The sequence below is a fragment of the Trachurus japonicus genome, chromosome 14 (genome assembly GCF_045865225.1).
Source record: "Trachurus japonicus isolate A0001 chromosome 14, Traja_1.0".
In the NCBI taxonomy this organism is placed as follows: domain Eukaryota; kingdom Metazoa; phylum Chordata; class Actinopteri; order Carangiformes; family Carangidae; genus Trachurus; species Trachurus japonicus.
The window spans coordinates 681,190-697,527 of NC_140920.1; the positions used below are offsets into that span (position 1 = coordinate 681,190).

The following is a 16,338-nucleotide window of genomic DNA, read 5'->3' on the forward strand; positions in this document are numbered from 1 at the left end:
GGACGATAAGAAAAAAAAGATATATGTAATCTAATTATTTTTTTAAATAATTATTATAAAATATAATTTATAATAATAGAACACATCATATGTTATTTGCCATGCTCATCTTTCTGATTGCCTGCCAGTCAAAACATCTTTCATGAGCTCTGTGAGCCGAGCTCCACTAGATGGAGCTGGACTGTCACGTGACGGAGGTTTGATCCTCGTTTCTCCTCCTGAACCTGAGCAGAATCCTCTGACTGCCTCTGTTTTATTTTACATTTGTTTAACTTCCATTCAGACTGAAGAAATCCAGAATAACTGAATCTGTTGATCTTTCTGAGCTGAAACAAACTAAACCTGATGAAAACAAAATAATCCCATTAAACACTTTTCAAAGTAAAACAGTATTTGCACCAATCGGAAGACATTTCAGTGTCTCACCGGCACAGACACAGGAAGCAGCAGAACCAGAACTAGTACCGGTACCAAACCCGGTACCAGAACTAGCACCAGTACCAGAACTAGTAGGGGTGGGAAAAAAAATTTCAATTCACATAAATATCGCGATATCTTTTTTGATGATTTTTAAATCTTTTTTTTTTTCTTTCAAAAAACGATTTATTTTTGGAATTTTTGGGGGATTTTTTAAAAATATTGTGCAATGTGCATTTGTTAACCTTTTTTTACATACAGAGAGTCCAGGTTTTGAAAAGGGTTTAAGTTCACTTTATAATGGAGTATGTTAATTTATAGGCTCCTCCAGTGTTTGTGTGCAGATAAATGTTAAAAATGCTAAAGACTAAAAATCGAGAGAATCTGCAATATCGTAGAATCACAATTTGAATCAAATCGCCATCCAAAAAATCGTCGAAGAATCGAATCGGGAGAAAAGCATATCGTCCCAGCCCTAAGAACTAGTACCCAAATCGACACCAGAACCATAACCCGGTACCAGAACTGATACTGGTACTAAACTCAGTACCAGAACTAGTACCCATAGTTATTAGGATGTAATCCATTCAGACCAGTAGTGCTGCATCTTCACCGGCCTCACGACTGGATTCGATTACGATTCACCGTCTACGATTCGGTTCCATTCGATTATACGATGCATCACATCCTCAGTTTTCTCCGTTGCAACACAGGACGTGTCGGTTCTGATGATACAAGTCAGCAGTGAAAAACTCAAGGATGTAATCCGGTTTCTGAAACATTCGGAATAACATCGTTATAACCCGTTTGCATGCGTGAGCAAACAGGGTTATTCCTATTTACACTGCAAAAACTCAAAATCTTACCAAGAATATTTGTCTTATTTCTAGTCAAAATGTCATTTCTAGTAAAAAAAAAATCAAATTAGACTCAAAATAAGACTCGTCACATGAAAAGCAGCTTGTTTTTAGACACTTTTTACTTCTTTCAAGCAGATTTTCACTTGAAATAAGTAGAAAAATCTGACAGTGGAGCAAGTTTTTCTTCCTTATTACAAGCACAAAAAACTTGCTTTCACTGGCAGATTTTTCTACTTATTTCAAGTGAAAATCTGTTTGAAACAAGTGAAAATGATCTAAAAACAAGTTAATTTTTAGGTGATGAGTCTTATTTTAAGTGGAAAGAGATTAGTTTTGACTAGAAATGAGACATTTTGAGAAGAAATAAGACAAATATTCTTGGAAAGATGTTGAGTTTTTGCAGTGTACGTGGTCATTGTAATCAGTTGGGATATCCCGATCAAAACAGCGACGCACGGACAACGTGCAGGAAATAAAATAAATCACCGTCTCTGTGTGTGAACAACATCATCAAACTTGAATAATTAGTTGAATTTAAAAGTCGATTATGTGACGTAACTGCATCGATTCAGAATCGTCCCGTTAAGAATCTCGATGCATCTTTGAAACGATTGTTTTCAGCATCAGGAGACTGTTGTTACTGCAAAAACTCTAAATCTTTCCAAGAATATTTGTCTTGTTTCTTGTCAAAATGCCTAATTTCTAGTCCAAACTAATCTCTTTCCACTTAAAATAAGACTCATCACCTAAAAATGAACTTGTTTTTAGATCATTTTCACTTGTTTCAAACTAATTTTCACTTGAAATAAGTAGAAAAATCTGCCAGTGAAAGCAAGTTTTTTGTGTTTGTAATAAGAAAGAAAAACTTGCTCCACTATCAGATTTTTCTACTTATTTCAAGTGAAAATCTGCTTGAAAGAAGTAAAAAGTGTCTAAAAACAAGCTGCTTTTTAATGTGATGAGTCTTATTTTGCACAATAAGGGAAAGCACCACTTATAACACTTTCAAGGTCCACCTCAAAAACTGGCTTAAAACAAACCAAGTCTGTAATCATGACTAGGCGGGACCTTCGCGGAGCGCGACACATGCGCCGTGCTCGGTGTCCGTTCGCCTTGCTCTATACTTTTGGCTGTCATGATTTTTGTTTTGTTGTGCAGTGCGCGCCTACATATACATATGTATGTACGCACTGCACTTGCCTTATTTTTCTATATTGCAATTTATCTCTGTAAGTATGTGTGTGAATGGCACGTATATAACTGCTGCTACTGTCTCCAGTGTCTTGGTGCGGGCCACCACATTCTGGATTCATCCATTTAGACCTGTACTTTACCTATATAAACTTGCACTTGCCCTTTAGAAACTGGCACTTTATAACAGGCACTTTACAGATCACATGCACTTTATGTATAGGTATGAATGTGTATATGATTGTGAACCACTGTATAACTCTTGTGCATTTCTGTCTGTTTGTGTGTTACCTGCCAAGGGACTACGGATGCAAATTAGCAAGTTGCTAACTCTGACACATTTACATTTGTGCACACGTACGAATGTTCATTAATGTGTATTGTCCCTTTTAAATAAATAAATAAATAAATAAATAATTTTAAGTAGAATGAGATTTGTTTTGACTAGAAATAAGACAAATATTCTTGGTAAGATATTTGAGTTTTTGCAGTATAATATAAACTTTACTGAGACTGACTGAAATACGGTGATCGTTGTCCCTCTGCTCAGAGTGTCTGGTGTCTCGTGTCTCCTCTCTGCAGACAGACGATCGTGCAGCTGCAGGAGAAGGAGCTGCCGGAGCTGAGGAACCGTCTGCAGAGCGTGAACAGAGAGATCGAGCGGCTGAAGGGCGACGTGGAGGAGCAGGAGACGCTGCTGGGGACGCTGATGTCGGAGGAGGACACGGCCAAGGCCTGTCTGCAGGACATCGCTCTGATGGACCGATACATGGTACCGGCCTCACCTCTACTGTCTCTGTCTCTGTCTCTGTCCAACTCCTGGGCCTTAAAGGGATAGTTAGACATTTTGGCAGATTGTCCCATTGCCACATAATCCCTATAGTCATACACTGCAAAAACTAAAATACCTTACCAAGAATATTTGTCTTATTTCTAGTCAAATGTCATTTCTAGTCAAAACAAATCTCATTATACCTAAAATAAGACTCGTCACATTAAAAAGCAGCTTGTTTTTAAGACATTTTTTTACTTTTTTCAAACATATTTTCACTTGAAATAAGTAGAAAAATCTGATAGTGGAGCAAGTTTTTCTTTCTTATTACAAGGACAAAAAAACTTGCTTTCACTGGCAGATTTTACTTCTTATTTCAAGTGAAAATTTGTTTGAAACAAGTGAAAATGATCTAAAAACAAGTTAATTTTTAGGTGATGAGTCTTATTTTAAGTGAAAAGAGTTTAGTTTTGACTAGAAATGAGACATTTGGACAAGAAATAAGACAAATATTCTTGGAAAGATTTAGAGTTTTTGCAGTGTAGCAGTAGGTTTGTTACCTTTAATTGTCGGTGCAAGCTGTTTTTAGAACGGCGGAGCAGAGCCGTGAGCTGCTCAGAGCTACGCTACGGAGGCTCATTATGGGATTTCTTGGTTTCCCTCATCAAACTCATCAAATACACAATCCAACAACTCCACAACGCTCTGGTGGACAAGTTGTGAGCTGCACATTCACCACGCTATGAGATAATAACACAACATTACCACACAGAGTTGTTTTAGAGGGAAATTCAGAGACTGATGATGAAAAACTGTCCCTGAAGGCAACGTGCATCAGAGGTTTTGCATGAATTACCCTCTAAATAGAATATTGTCGATTTAAGATTTAAAATAACAAAAAAGATGCAATGAAACAAATTCATATTGATTTTTAAACAACACAACACTGATTTTTATCAGTTATCTCAGTAATCTCAGTTGTTTTAGAGGGAAATTCATGTAAAACCACTGATGCACGTTGCCTTCAGGGACAGTTTTTCATCAACAGTCTCTGTATTTCCCTCTAAAACAACTCTGTGTGGTAACGTTGTGTTATTATCTCATAGCGTGGTGAATGTGCAGCTCACAACTTGTCCACCAGAGCGTTGTGGAGTTGTTGGATTGTGTATTTGATGAGCTTGATGAGGGAAACCAAGAAATCCCATAATGAGCCTCTGTAGCGTAGCTCTGAGCAGCTCACGGCTCTGCTCCGCCGTTCTAAAAATAGCTTGCACCGACAATTAAAGGTAACGAACCTACTGCTACACGGCAAAAACTCAAAATCTTTCCAAGAATATTTGTCTTATTTCTTGTCAAAATGTCTCATTTCTAGTCAAAACTAATCTCTTTCCACTTAAAATAAGACTCATCACCTAAAAATGAACTTGTTTTTAGATCATTTTCACTTGTTTCAAACTAATTTTCAGTTGAAATAAGTAGAAAAATCTGCCAGTGAAAGCAAGTTTTTTTTGTGCTTGTAATAAGAAAGAAAAACTTGCTCCACTATCAGATTTTTCTACTTATTTCAAGTGAAAATATGTTTGAAAAAAGTAAAAAAAATGTCGTAAAAACAAGCTACTTTTTAATGTGACGAGTCTTATTTTAGGTATAATGAGATTTGTTTTGACTAGAAATGACATTTGACTAGAAATAAGACAAATATTCTTGGTAAGGTATTTGAGTTTTTGCAGTGTATGACTATAGGGATTATGGCAATGGGAGAATCTGCCAAAATGTTGAACTATCCCTTTAAACACACAACAAACCTCCTCTCCTCTGCAGATGGACCTGAAGGAAGTCGACAGGAAAATCGCGCAGCAAGCCGCCAAGCTGCAGGGAGTCGACCTGAGCAGAACCGTGCAGCAAGTCAGTCAGGAGAAACAAGAAACGCAGCACAAGTTGGACACCAGTAAGACCCAAACACACTGAAACTCTTTACCTAAACTCTTTTTCTAATATGGTGCCAAACGTACAGCTCTGGACAAACTGAAGAGACCACTTCAGAATGATCAGTTCCTCTGTTTTTTTACTGTTTATTGTTTTATTCTATAAACTACTGACGACATTTCTCCCAAATTCTTTCCAAGAATATTTGTCTTATTTCTTGTCAAAATGTCTCATTTCTAGTCAAAACTAATCTCTTTCCACTTAAAATAAGACTCATCACCTAAAAATGAACTTGTTTTTAGATCATTTTCACTTGTTTCAAACTAATTTTCACTTGAAATAAGTAGAAAAATCTGCCAGTGAAAGCAAGTTTTTTGTGCTTGTAATAAGAAAGAAAAACTTGCTCCACTATCAGATTTTTCTACTTATTTCAAGTGAAAATCTGCTTGAAAGAAGTAAAAAGTGTCTAAAAACAAGCTGCTTTTTAATGTATAACTATGTATGTATATGCATAAATATACTTATTTTAGGTATAATGAGATTTGTTTTGACTATAAATGACATTTTGACTAGAAAAAAGACAAATATTCTTGGTAAGATGTAGAGTTGTTGCGGTGCAGCTGTGATCTCTCTCTCTCGTCTCGGTGCGTGCAGCCTGCAGCCGGATGGAGCTGAAGCGGAAGCTGATCCAGGACCAGCAGGACCAGATCCAGCTGCTGAGGAGCGCCGTGAACGAGACGACGGCCGAGAAGCTGCAGCTGAGCAGCGACATGCAGAAGCAGCAGCAGCTGGAGGAGCAGTGTGTCGAGTTCACCACGGAGATCCAGACTCTGACCCGGGACATCAGGGTACGGACCGACCGTCTGTCTGTCTGACTGTTTAACTGTCTGTCTGTCTGTCTGTCTGTCTGTCTGTCTGTCTGTCTGTCTGTGCAATGTGTTTTAGAGGGAAATACAGAGACTGTTTGATGAAAAACTGTCCCTGAAGGCAACGTGCATCAGTGGTTTTGCATGAATTTCCCTCTAAAACAACTCTGTGTGGTAACGTTGTGTTATTATTAGGGCCGGGACTCGATTAAAAAAATTAATCAAATTAATTAGAGGCTTTGTAATTAATTAATCGCATTTTAATCGCATATAAATATTTGACCTGAGAACAGTGAGAAGCATTTTTTTTTTCACATGGATTTTAGTATACCATTGAATGACTGAATACATAAGCTTAAGCATTCAAGGTGGTACTTAACCAAGACCAACAGACTAGGGATGCAAATTATCCATTAATTCATTAATGGATATTTGATACATACAGATTAAATGGTCTTTCCTTCCAATACACTATGATGATTACTGTAGTATTTAACTAGGCTACTTAAATCACAGCAGCATAAACTGATTTGTTGAACTCAGCCTGATGTAAACATTAATAAAACTCAGTAACCAATCACACAGCAGCTCCATGTTGTCCCTGTGTGATGTTCAGGGACAGGTCAGGACAGTCTGAAGACAGAGCTCTGAGGGTGAAGTCCTGTCATAATGAGATGAGCTGCACCTGTGACAGTGACAGGTCATAGATGTAGCGCTGCAGCTGAGCAGTTAGCGCTATATAGCTCATTTAGCGTGCGCCGTGTCTGTGTATCTATGTGCAGGCAGAGATCAGAGATGGTGTTTTAAATAACCATGCTAGTGTTTCACCAGCTCTCATCTCTGCCAGTCAGCCTCTCAAACTGCCGCCTCTCTCGCGTGCGGGCGCACCGCACGTAGACACACGTGAGAAAAAAAAAAAAAAAAATTGAATTTTTAAATAAGTGCGATTAAAATGCATTAATTTTTTTAACGCGTTAATTTTTGTGTAATTCATTAATCGTATTTTATGCGTTAAAGTCCCGGCCCTAGTTATTATCTCATAGCGTGGTGAATGTGCAGTTATACAACAAGTAGTTCCGACCAAGCAATCTGATTGGTCAATAAGACATTTAGAACGTGCTCAAATCAGCATTACAGCACGGCTGACTCATCACTGAAAATATTACTTCGCCATGTCATGTTGTTTACACATCTCCATGGCAACATGGATTTTTCGTAATTTATTACTCGTGAAAATAAATCACAAACTACATTGACCTCCTGTAGGTTGTTCCTGACAGCTGCCAAAGTCACATTTATAGAACAATTATGTTTTATTTTTTGTTAATATATTGTAAACTTCCCCGTTACAGCCGAGAGGATTGTCTCCCTCCCATGTGTGTAACGTTACAAAGTCGGAGAGACACGAGTTGTGATCGCGGTGAATATGTTTTTTAAAATATGGCCTGGAGCTGAATATTTTCATTGGATAAAACGGAGGTGATTACCTGTATGTTTCTCTCTCTCCCTCTCTCTTGCTTGCGCCTTTTGGGCTTTTAAATAATCTGGAGTAATCGTTTGGCTTTCTCTATCAGCTGTGTCGGCGACACGGCGCTATAACTTCATTTACATGCAGAGTTTGCGGTTGTAGAAGCTACATCTGTGAAAGGAAAAAAACGGCATCTTTGTCATAACTTGTGCGAGTTTGTGCTGTGTTGATTTAGTTGGGGAAAGTCAGAGACCACGTTAAAACATGAACGTCAGCTCAGAGTTCACTCATCTGGGACTAGAAAATCATTTCTGTTGCTAGGTCGTTACTAAGGTTCGGACTATTTGCTGTAGAGGTGAACTAGGTTCCATTACACATAGGAGTCTACTGACGTGACTGATTGTGTTTCAGTTATTAGTCAGACCCCATTTATTTCCATGGAAACGGGAAGCACACTCGCAAAAAACTTTAAATTTTGAGAGCAAAACGTCCATCAACATGAATATTTATTTAATTATACGCTTTATTTTGTTGGTAATTGTTGTATAATCGCAATATTACCCTCGAGGGTGTGCTTAAACGTAATTTGAGCACTTCGGTGATGCTTGCGGACCTCGGCGCAAGCGCCTCGGTCCTGACCGCATCACCGTCGTGCTCAAATGACGTTAAAGCACACCCTCTCGGGTAATATTGCTTAAGTCACAACTTGTCCACCAGTATATTGAGCATATACCACGGCTACTATTCTAAAGCCTTATCACAGCGTAGGCTATCACTCCGCCTCAGGCACGTATGACTGGTATGAATGGAAGTTGTTGTCATGTATCCATGACAACGGACCGTTGCAGTCCATAGCAACAGACAGCTGATGTTTCTACGATGTTAAAAATGTAGTAAAGTAGTGTAATTGACATGTTGAAGGTGAACTTTGACCTCCAGAGGGTTAACAATGGTAGAGGGGACTGAGCAGTGACAGAGCTACTTGGAGCTAACGTCTGGAGAGGTGGGAACAGTTTTTTATTCTGCTTGAAGAAAACTACATGAAATTGATTGTGTATTCCTCTTTTATATTGTCTTTATTCGTAACTGTTTTATAAAAGCAATATATCACTCCAGTCCTCCAGGTGGTCTATGCTCATTCTACCACTCTAAGGGGGAACAACGCCCCTTAGAGTGGTATAATGAGCATAGACCACCTGGAGTGATATATTGCTTTTATAAAACAGTTACGAATAAAGACAATATAAAAGAGGAATACACAATCAATTTCATGTAGTTTTCTTCAAGCAGAATAAAAAACTGTTCCAGCTGTCCAGGCGTTAGCTCCAAGTAGCTCTGCATCTCGTCTTTTCCTCTGTCACTGCTCAGTCCCCTCTACCATTGTTAACCCTCTGGAGGTCAAAGTTCACCTTCAACATGTCAATTACACTACTTTACTACAGTTTTAACATCCTAAAAACATCAACTGTCTGTTGCTACGGACTGCAACAGTCCGTTGTCATGGATACATGACAACAACTTCCATTCATACCAGTCATACGTGCCTGAGGCGGAGTGATAGCCTACGCTGTGATAAGGCTTTAGAATAGTAGCCGTGGTAACTGCTCATTATACCACGGTTAACAACCAATCAGATCGCAGGGTTTCACCTTTCCGTTTTTTATATTGCTTAAGTAAAGCATGTGATCCATGAATGGTTGAATATGAAGTGAAGCTGCCGTGTTGTTGTTGTTGTTGTTGTTGTTCTCTCTGCAGGACGCTAAGGAGCAGCTGTCTCCTCTGTCTGCTGCTCTGGAGAAGCTGCAGCAGGAGAAGACGGAGCTGGTGGAGCGAAGGAGGCAGAGACAGGAGGAGGGACAGGAGAAGGTGAGTTAGAATGAATCATCATCAACATCTGCTGCTGTGTCTTTTGATAATTAAAGGGATAGTTCACCCAAAATTTAAATTTGATGAGTCTCATGAGTCCTCCGTGGCTTCTCTGAGTTACAGGGGGTCTCGGCGTAGCACTGCACTGCAAAAACTCAAAATCTTTCCAAGAATATTTGTCTTATTTCTTGTCAAAATGTCTCATTTCTGGTCAAAACTAATCTCTTTCCACTTAAAATAAGACTCATCACCTAAAGATGAACTTGTTTTTAGATCATCTTCACTTGTTTCAAATTAATTTTCACTTGAAATAAGTAGAAAAATCTGCCAGTGGAAGCAAGTTTTTTGTGTTTGTAATAATAAGAAAGAAAAACTTGCTCCACTATCAGATTTTTCTACTTATTTCAAGTGAAAATCTGCTTGAAAGAAGTAAAAAGTGTCTAAAAACAAGCTACTTTTTAATGTGATTTGTCTTATTTTAAGTAGAATTAGATTTGTTTGGACTAGAAATGACATTTTGACTAGAAATAAGACAATATTCTTGGTAAGATTTTGAGTTTCTTGCAGTGTGCATGTCCATATGACGGTTGCAAATGGAAAACAACTGTCTTCGTAACAAAAAGACACACCGAAAAAAATTAAATAAGTCTATATTTCAAGCTTGTTCGTCAAATTTGGACAGACCAGGAAGAGAAGCTTCCGCTACAAAACAACAATTTTTTTCGGGACAATTTCTCATGTCGGGGCTTCAATACCAGAGGGACATTACATACGAGCAGCATGGAGGTATTTGGATGTTTTTTTGGTGTGTCTTTTTGTTACGAAGACAGTTGGTATCCATTTGCAACCGTCATATGGACATGCACTGCTACGCCGAGACCCCCTGTAACTGAAATTTCAATTTTGGGTGAACTATCCCTTTAAATAACGACGTGAAACGGTTTTATGTGACGCTTCATGTTCGTTCTGTGACAGTCCGGTGCCATCAAAGACAAAGTGAAGGCCGTCGCCGCGCTGGAGAAAGACATCAGCAAGTACACGGACGAAGGCAAAGACGAATACAAAGAGGTGAGGACATCAAACTCTTTTCTTTTCTTTTCTTTTCTTTTCTTTTCTTTCTTTTTTCTTTATACTTAAATTTCTAAATTTTCTATTTCTATATTCTATTAGTTTTTAAAACAGCACAGTCCAATACACAGCGTCATGCAAACCTCCGGTCCAAATGTCTGTTAATGTGTTTAACAGTTCATCAAGTGGAAGATGAAACGATCTCCTGAAGACATAAAGTCACAGATGACACATTCACTTTTACATTTTAAACTATATATTTTAGTTTTTATTTCCATCTTTTCCATGTTCAAACTGACAGAAAAGGAAAAGGTCCCTCAGCAAAGGTCTGGGCCTCCTGCATAGTTAGCTGAAACTCAAAATCTTACCAAGAATATTTGTCTTATTTCTAGTCAAAATGTCATTTCTAGTCAAAACTAATCTCATTATACGTAAAATCACATAAAAAGCAGCTTGTTTTTAGACACTTTTTACTTCTTTCAAGCAGATTTTCACTTGAAATAAGTAGAAAAATCTGATAGTGGAGCAAGTTTTTCTTTCTTATTACAAGCACAAAAAAAAACGTTGCTTTCACTGGCAGTTTTTTCTACTTATTTCAAGTGAAAATGTGTTTCAAACAAGTGAAAATGATCTAAAAACAAGTTAATTTTTAGGTGATGAGTCTTATTTTAAGTGGAAAGAGATTAGTTTTGACTAGAAATGAGACATTTTGACAAGAAATAAGACAAATATTCTTGGAAAGATGTAGAGTTTTTGCAGTGTTGGTCAAAGTTGCTGCTGCTTTGTTTCCCTTTTTCACTCTGAAACTGTAGAAAACTACAATAATACACTGAGATTGATGAAAATATTGGAGAAAAAAAAGAGTGTTTCATGTTTAACTCTATGTCTAAACATCAGAGCTGGGCGCTAGACGATCGATATCGGACCGGGGGGGTTTCTATTACACAGCGTGTGTCATATGGGAAGCAAGTGACATTTTAATATCCTTTCAAATAGAATTTAAGTGGCACAAAAAAACCCAAACCAAAAGTAAGTGGTCGGAGAGGGAGGAGGGTCACGGCCTACCTTCCTCATTCATCAAAAACATTTTCCATGTTGTGCATCTTGCAAAATCAAAGTCTGTTCTCAGTCTGAGTAGAAACATCTCATCTCGTCTTTCCATCTCATGAACGTCTTTCATGGTTTCTAGGTAAATCTGTCTGCAACCATTTACTGTACGAGTGAGCGCTTTAATATTATAATTTAGTCCACACATCAGACTCACACATGTTAATCTGTTGTTTTTGTTTCTGCTTGTAACATGTTGTGACACACTGCAAAAACTCTAAATCTTTCCAAGAATATTTGTCTTATTTCTTGTCAAAATGTCTAATTTCTAGTCAAAACTAAACTCTTTCCACTTAAAATAAGACTCATCACCTAAAAATCAACTTGTTTTTAGATCATTTTCATTTGTTTCAAACGTATTTTCACTTAAGATAAGTAGGAAAAAAAAGTGAAAGCAAGTTTTTTTGTGTTTGTAATAAGAAAGAAAAACTTGCTCCACTGTCAGATTTTTCTACTTATTTCAAGTGAAAAATGCTTGAAAAAAGTAAAAAAAAAAGTGTCTAAAAACAAGCTGCTTTTTAAACATGATGAGTCTTATTCTAAGTAGAATGAGATTTGTTTTTACTAGAAATAAGACAAATATTCTTGGTAAGATTTTGAGTTTTTGCAGTGCTTTAAACACTACACTGCAAAAACTCAAAATCTTTCCAAGAATATTTGTCTTCTTTCTTGTCAAAATGTCTCATTTCTAGTCAAAACTAATCTCTTTCCACTTAAAATAAGACTCATCACCTAAAAATTAACTTGTTTTTAGATCATTCTCACTTGTTTCAAACAAATTTTCACTTGTTTCAAACAAATTTTCACTTGAAATAAGTAGAAAAATCTGCCAGTGAAAGCAACGTTTTTTGTGCTTGTAATAAGAAAGAAAAACTTGCCCCACTATCAGATTTTTTTTTTACTTATTTCAAGTGAAAAATGCTTGAAAGAAGTAAAAAGTGTCTAAAAACAAGCTGCTTTTAATGTGATGAGTCTTATTTTAAGTAGAATGAGATTTATTTTGACTAGAAATGACATTTTGACTAGAAATAAGACAAATATTCTCGGTAAGATTTTGAGTTTTTCCAGTGTATGGCTACAGCAAAAGATAATGAGCATCTCTGAAATGACTTTTAATGATACTTTTTATATTTATTATTATTATTATTATCGATTAATTGTGTTAAGTGAATCAGCTCTGAGAGTTTTGATGTTTTTGTTTCCGCGTTGCAGCAAAAAGAGAGTGAGCTCCAGGAAACCAACACTCAGCTGCACGAGGCCGAGAAGCAGAAGGAGAAGATCACCAAGGAGATGGGAAACATCCGGCAGGACATCGACACTCAGAAGGTTCAGCTGCTTCTTCCTCCTCTTCCTCTTCCTCTTCTGTCTCAGTTTTAATACAGTCCATCAGGAGGAGGAGGAGTCTTAAAGGGGTAGTCCAACATTTCAGCAAATTGTTCCCATCGCCATAATAATCCCTATAGTCATAATAGCAGTAGGTTCGTTATTACCTTTAATTGTCGGTGCAAGCTGTTTTTTAGAACGGCGGAGCAGAGCCGTGAGCTGCTCAGAGCTACGCTACCAACGGAGGCTCATTATGGGATTTCTCGGTTGGTTTCCCTCATTGATCAAACTCATCAAATACACAATCCAACAACTCCACAACGCTCTGGTGGACAAGTTGTGAGCTGCACATTCACCACGCTATGAGATAATAACACAACGTTACCACACAGAGTTGTTGTAGAGGGAAATACAGAGACTGTTGATGGAAAACTGTCCCTGAAGGCAACGCGCATCAGTGGTTTTGCATGAATTTCCCTCTAAAACAACTCTGTCTGGTAACGTTGTGTTATTATCTCATAGCGTGGTGAATGTGCAGCTCACAACTTGTCCACCAGAGCGTTGTGGAGTTGTTGGATTGTGTATTTGATGAGTTTCATCAATGAGGGAAACCAAGAAATCCCATAATGAGCCTCTGTAGCGTAGCTCTGAGCAACTCACGACTCTGCTCCGCCGTTCTAAAAACACCTTGCACCGACAATTAAAGGTAACGAACCTACTGCTATGACTATAGGGATTATTATGGCAATGGGCCAGTTTGACAAAATGTTGAACTATCCCTTTAAAGTGTCCAGACAGACTCCAACTGTGGCCTCTCTTCACCTTTCTCTAGATTCTCTAATAAAAGTCTCGACTCTTTCCATCTGTTCTGACGCAGATACACTGCAAAAACTCAAAATCTTACCAAGAATATTTGTCTTATTTCTAGTCAAAATAAATCTATTTCCACTTAAAATAAGAAACAAGTGAGAATTATCTAAAAACAAGTTAATTACTGTAGATAATCCTGGTAATATCTCTACCTTTACCCGCTGTCAAATACATTATATCTATTGTTTTTTATTCAATCTGTATAACAACTTTTGATTTTATTGCATATTTTGTAATTCTGATCTTAACTTTGTAACATTATTATTATTATAAACTGCAAAAACCAAGAATATTTGTCTTATTTCTTGTCAAAATGTCTCATTTCTAGTCAAAACTAATCTCTTTTCTCTTAAACTAAGACTCATCACCTAAAAATTAACTTGTTTTTAGATCATTTTCACTTGTTTCAAACGTATTTTCACTTGAAATAAGTAGAAAAATCTGCCAGTGAAAGCAAGTTTTTTGTGCTTGTAATAAGAAAGAAAAACTTGCTCCACTATCAGATTTTTCTACTTATTTCAAGTGAAAATACGTTTGAAACAAGTGAAAATGATCTAAAAACAAGTTCATTTTTAGGTGATGAGTCTTATTTTAAGTGGAAAGAGATTAGTTTTGACTAGAAATAAGACAAATATTCTTGCAAAGATTTTGAGTTTTGGCTAACTATGCAGGAGGCCCAGACCTTTGCTGAGGGACCTTTTCCTTTTCCTTTTCTGTCAGTTTGAACATGGAAAAGATGGAAATAAAAACATATTTACGGATGTTTTGCTTGGTGCAGGTGCAGGAGCGCTGGCTGCAGGACAACCTGACCCTGAGGAAACGTGTGGAGGAGCTGAAGGAGGTGGAAGCCAAACGAGAAGCTCTGCTCAAAGACATCGGCAACATGCAGGTCATGCAGCTGCGCCAGTAAGAGCCTCAGATCAATTATAATACACCTCAAACCAAGAAACTGCATTTTACATATCGTATATTTACACTACGGGCCGAACATTCGGGAAAGAAGCAGCTTTAAGTTTCGGTTCGCATTGCAACAATTTACAATTTACCAAGAATATTTGTCTTATTTCAAGTCAAAATGTCATTTCTAGTCAAAACTAATCTCATTATATGTAAAATCACATAAAAAGCAGCTTGTTTTTAGACACTTTTTACTTCTTTCAAGCAGATTTTCACTTGAAATAAGTAGAAAAATCTGATAGTGGAGCAAGTTTTTCTTTCTTATTACAAGCACAAAAAACAGATTTTTCTACTTATTTCAAGTGAAAATTAGTTTGAAACAAGTGAAAATGATCTAAAAACAAGTTCATTTTTCGGTGATGAGTCTTATTTTAAGTGAAAAGAGTTTAGTTTTGACTAGAAATGAGACATTTTGATAAGAAATAAAACAAATATTCTTGGAAAGATTTAGAGTTTTTGCAGTGTTGGTCAAAGTTGCTGCTGCTTTGTTTTCCTTTTTCACTCTGAAACTGTAGAAAACTACAATATCTTTAACTTTCGGTTCACATTGCAACAATTTACTGCACCATTTTCCCCTCAGTTTACCTTTTAGGTACGGTTTATATTGATGTTTCCATCCAGACCATTGCTGCATAAATCTTTACAAAAGAACAGATTTGCAAGAGAAAAAAAAGAAAAAACAAGAAAACAAATCACAGTTTGCATGATTCACTTTGGCTTTTGAGAGTTTGCAGACAAAAATCCCAAATAAACCTCAATAATAAACACCTTCCTCAGGCTTTTGTGCCAAAACGTGTGGGCTGTAACACACTTCCATTATGTTTTTGATCTTTTCTATATGCAATAGCCCATTTTTTGAATAAAGGCTTTTTACACATTTATAGCAGTGTGCCCTAATTGGATTTCCCTATTAGGAATGCAATTCTTATTTAGTCCTGGTTAATTCATATTCAGTTAGTTTATGCAAATTGTGTGAAACTAAAGATTAAACAATAGTTTATAGTAGCAGGTGGTTCCAAGCTGGGGCCAAAAATGGACATTTTGGAAAGTTCGCCTGAATATTTTGTAGTAAAATCTCAATCATTTTGTCCTGCTTCAATTAATCAGAATCAACCACGGCAGAGACAATGTTCACATGTTGTACAATGATTTTATAGAGAGTTTGAGCTTCATCAGCATTATTCTAAAGGGCACTCATCAAAAATATGATTTTTTTTTTTTAGGCGAATATTAATTTTATTATTTTTTTTCTGTGTGTCATCTTCATTTACTTTATGTACGAGGAACTGGATCTTTGGGAACTAATGCTTCAAATATGTTGTTAGAGCCAGAGGAGGTTAGTTAGTTTGTTAAAGGGATAGTTCACCCAAAATTGAAATTTCTCACTCATTATCTCCTCCTCCTCATGTGGACTAAGGGCTGGGAGAAGTTTCAGAGTCCTCCGTGGCTTCTCTGAGTTACAGGGGGTCTCGGCGTAGCAGTGCATGTCCATATGACGGTTGCTAATGGATACCAACTGTCTTCGTAACAAAAAGACACACCAAAAAACATCCAAATACCTCCATGCTGCTCGTATGTAATGTCCGTCTTGTATTGAAGCCCCGACATGAGAAATTGTCCCGAAATTCATCAAATTTGGACGAACCA

At 37.2% G+C, this 16,338-nt stretch overlaps 1 protein-coding gene across 1 annotated transcript in view; it reads left to right on the forward strand.

Moving 5' to 3' along the window:
• The window catches only part of rad50 (RAD50 homolog, double strand break repair protein), a 77,887-nt gene that overhangs the window by 25,058 nt on the left and 36,491 nt on the right, over positions 1–16,338 (forward strand). Inside the window, exons 16-22 of the mRNA XM_085796960.1 lie at positions 3,051–3,240; positions 5,062–5,188; positions 5,821–6,014; positions 9,256–9,366; positions 10,342–10,434; positions 12,754–12,867; positions 14,513–14,640. Coding sequence (XP_085653086.1) covers positions 3,051–3,240; positions 5,062–5,188; positions 5,821–6,014; positions 9,256–9,366; positions 10,342–10,434; positions 12,754–12,867; positions 14,513–14,640 — 957 coding nt within the window. The remainder of the gene's footprint in view (positions 1–3,050; positions 3,241–5,061; positions 5,189–5,820; positions 6,015–9,255; positions 9,367–10,341; positions 10,435–12,753; positions 12,868–14,512; positions 14,641–16,338) is intronic.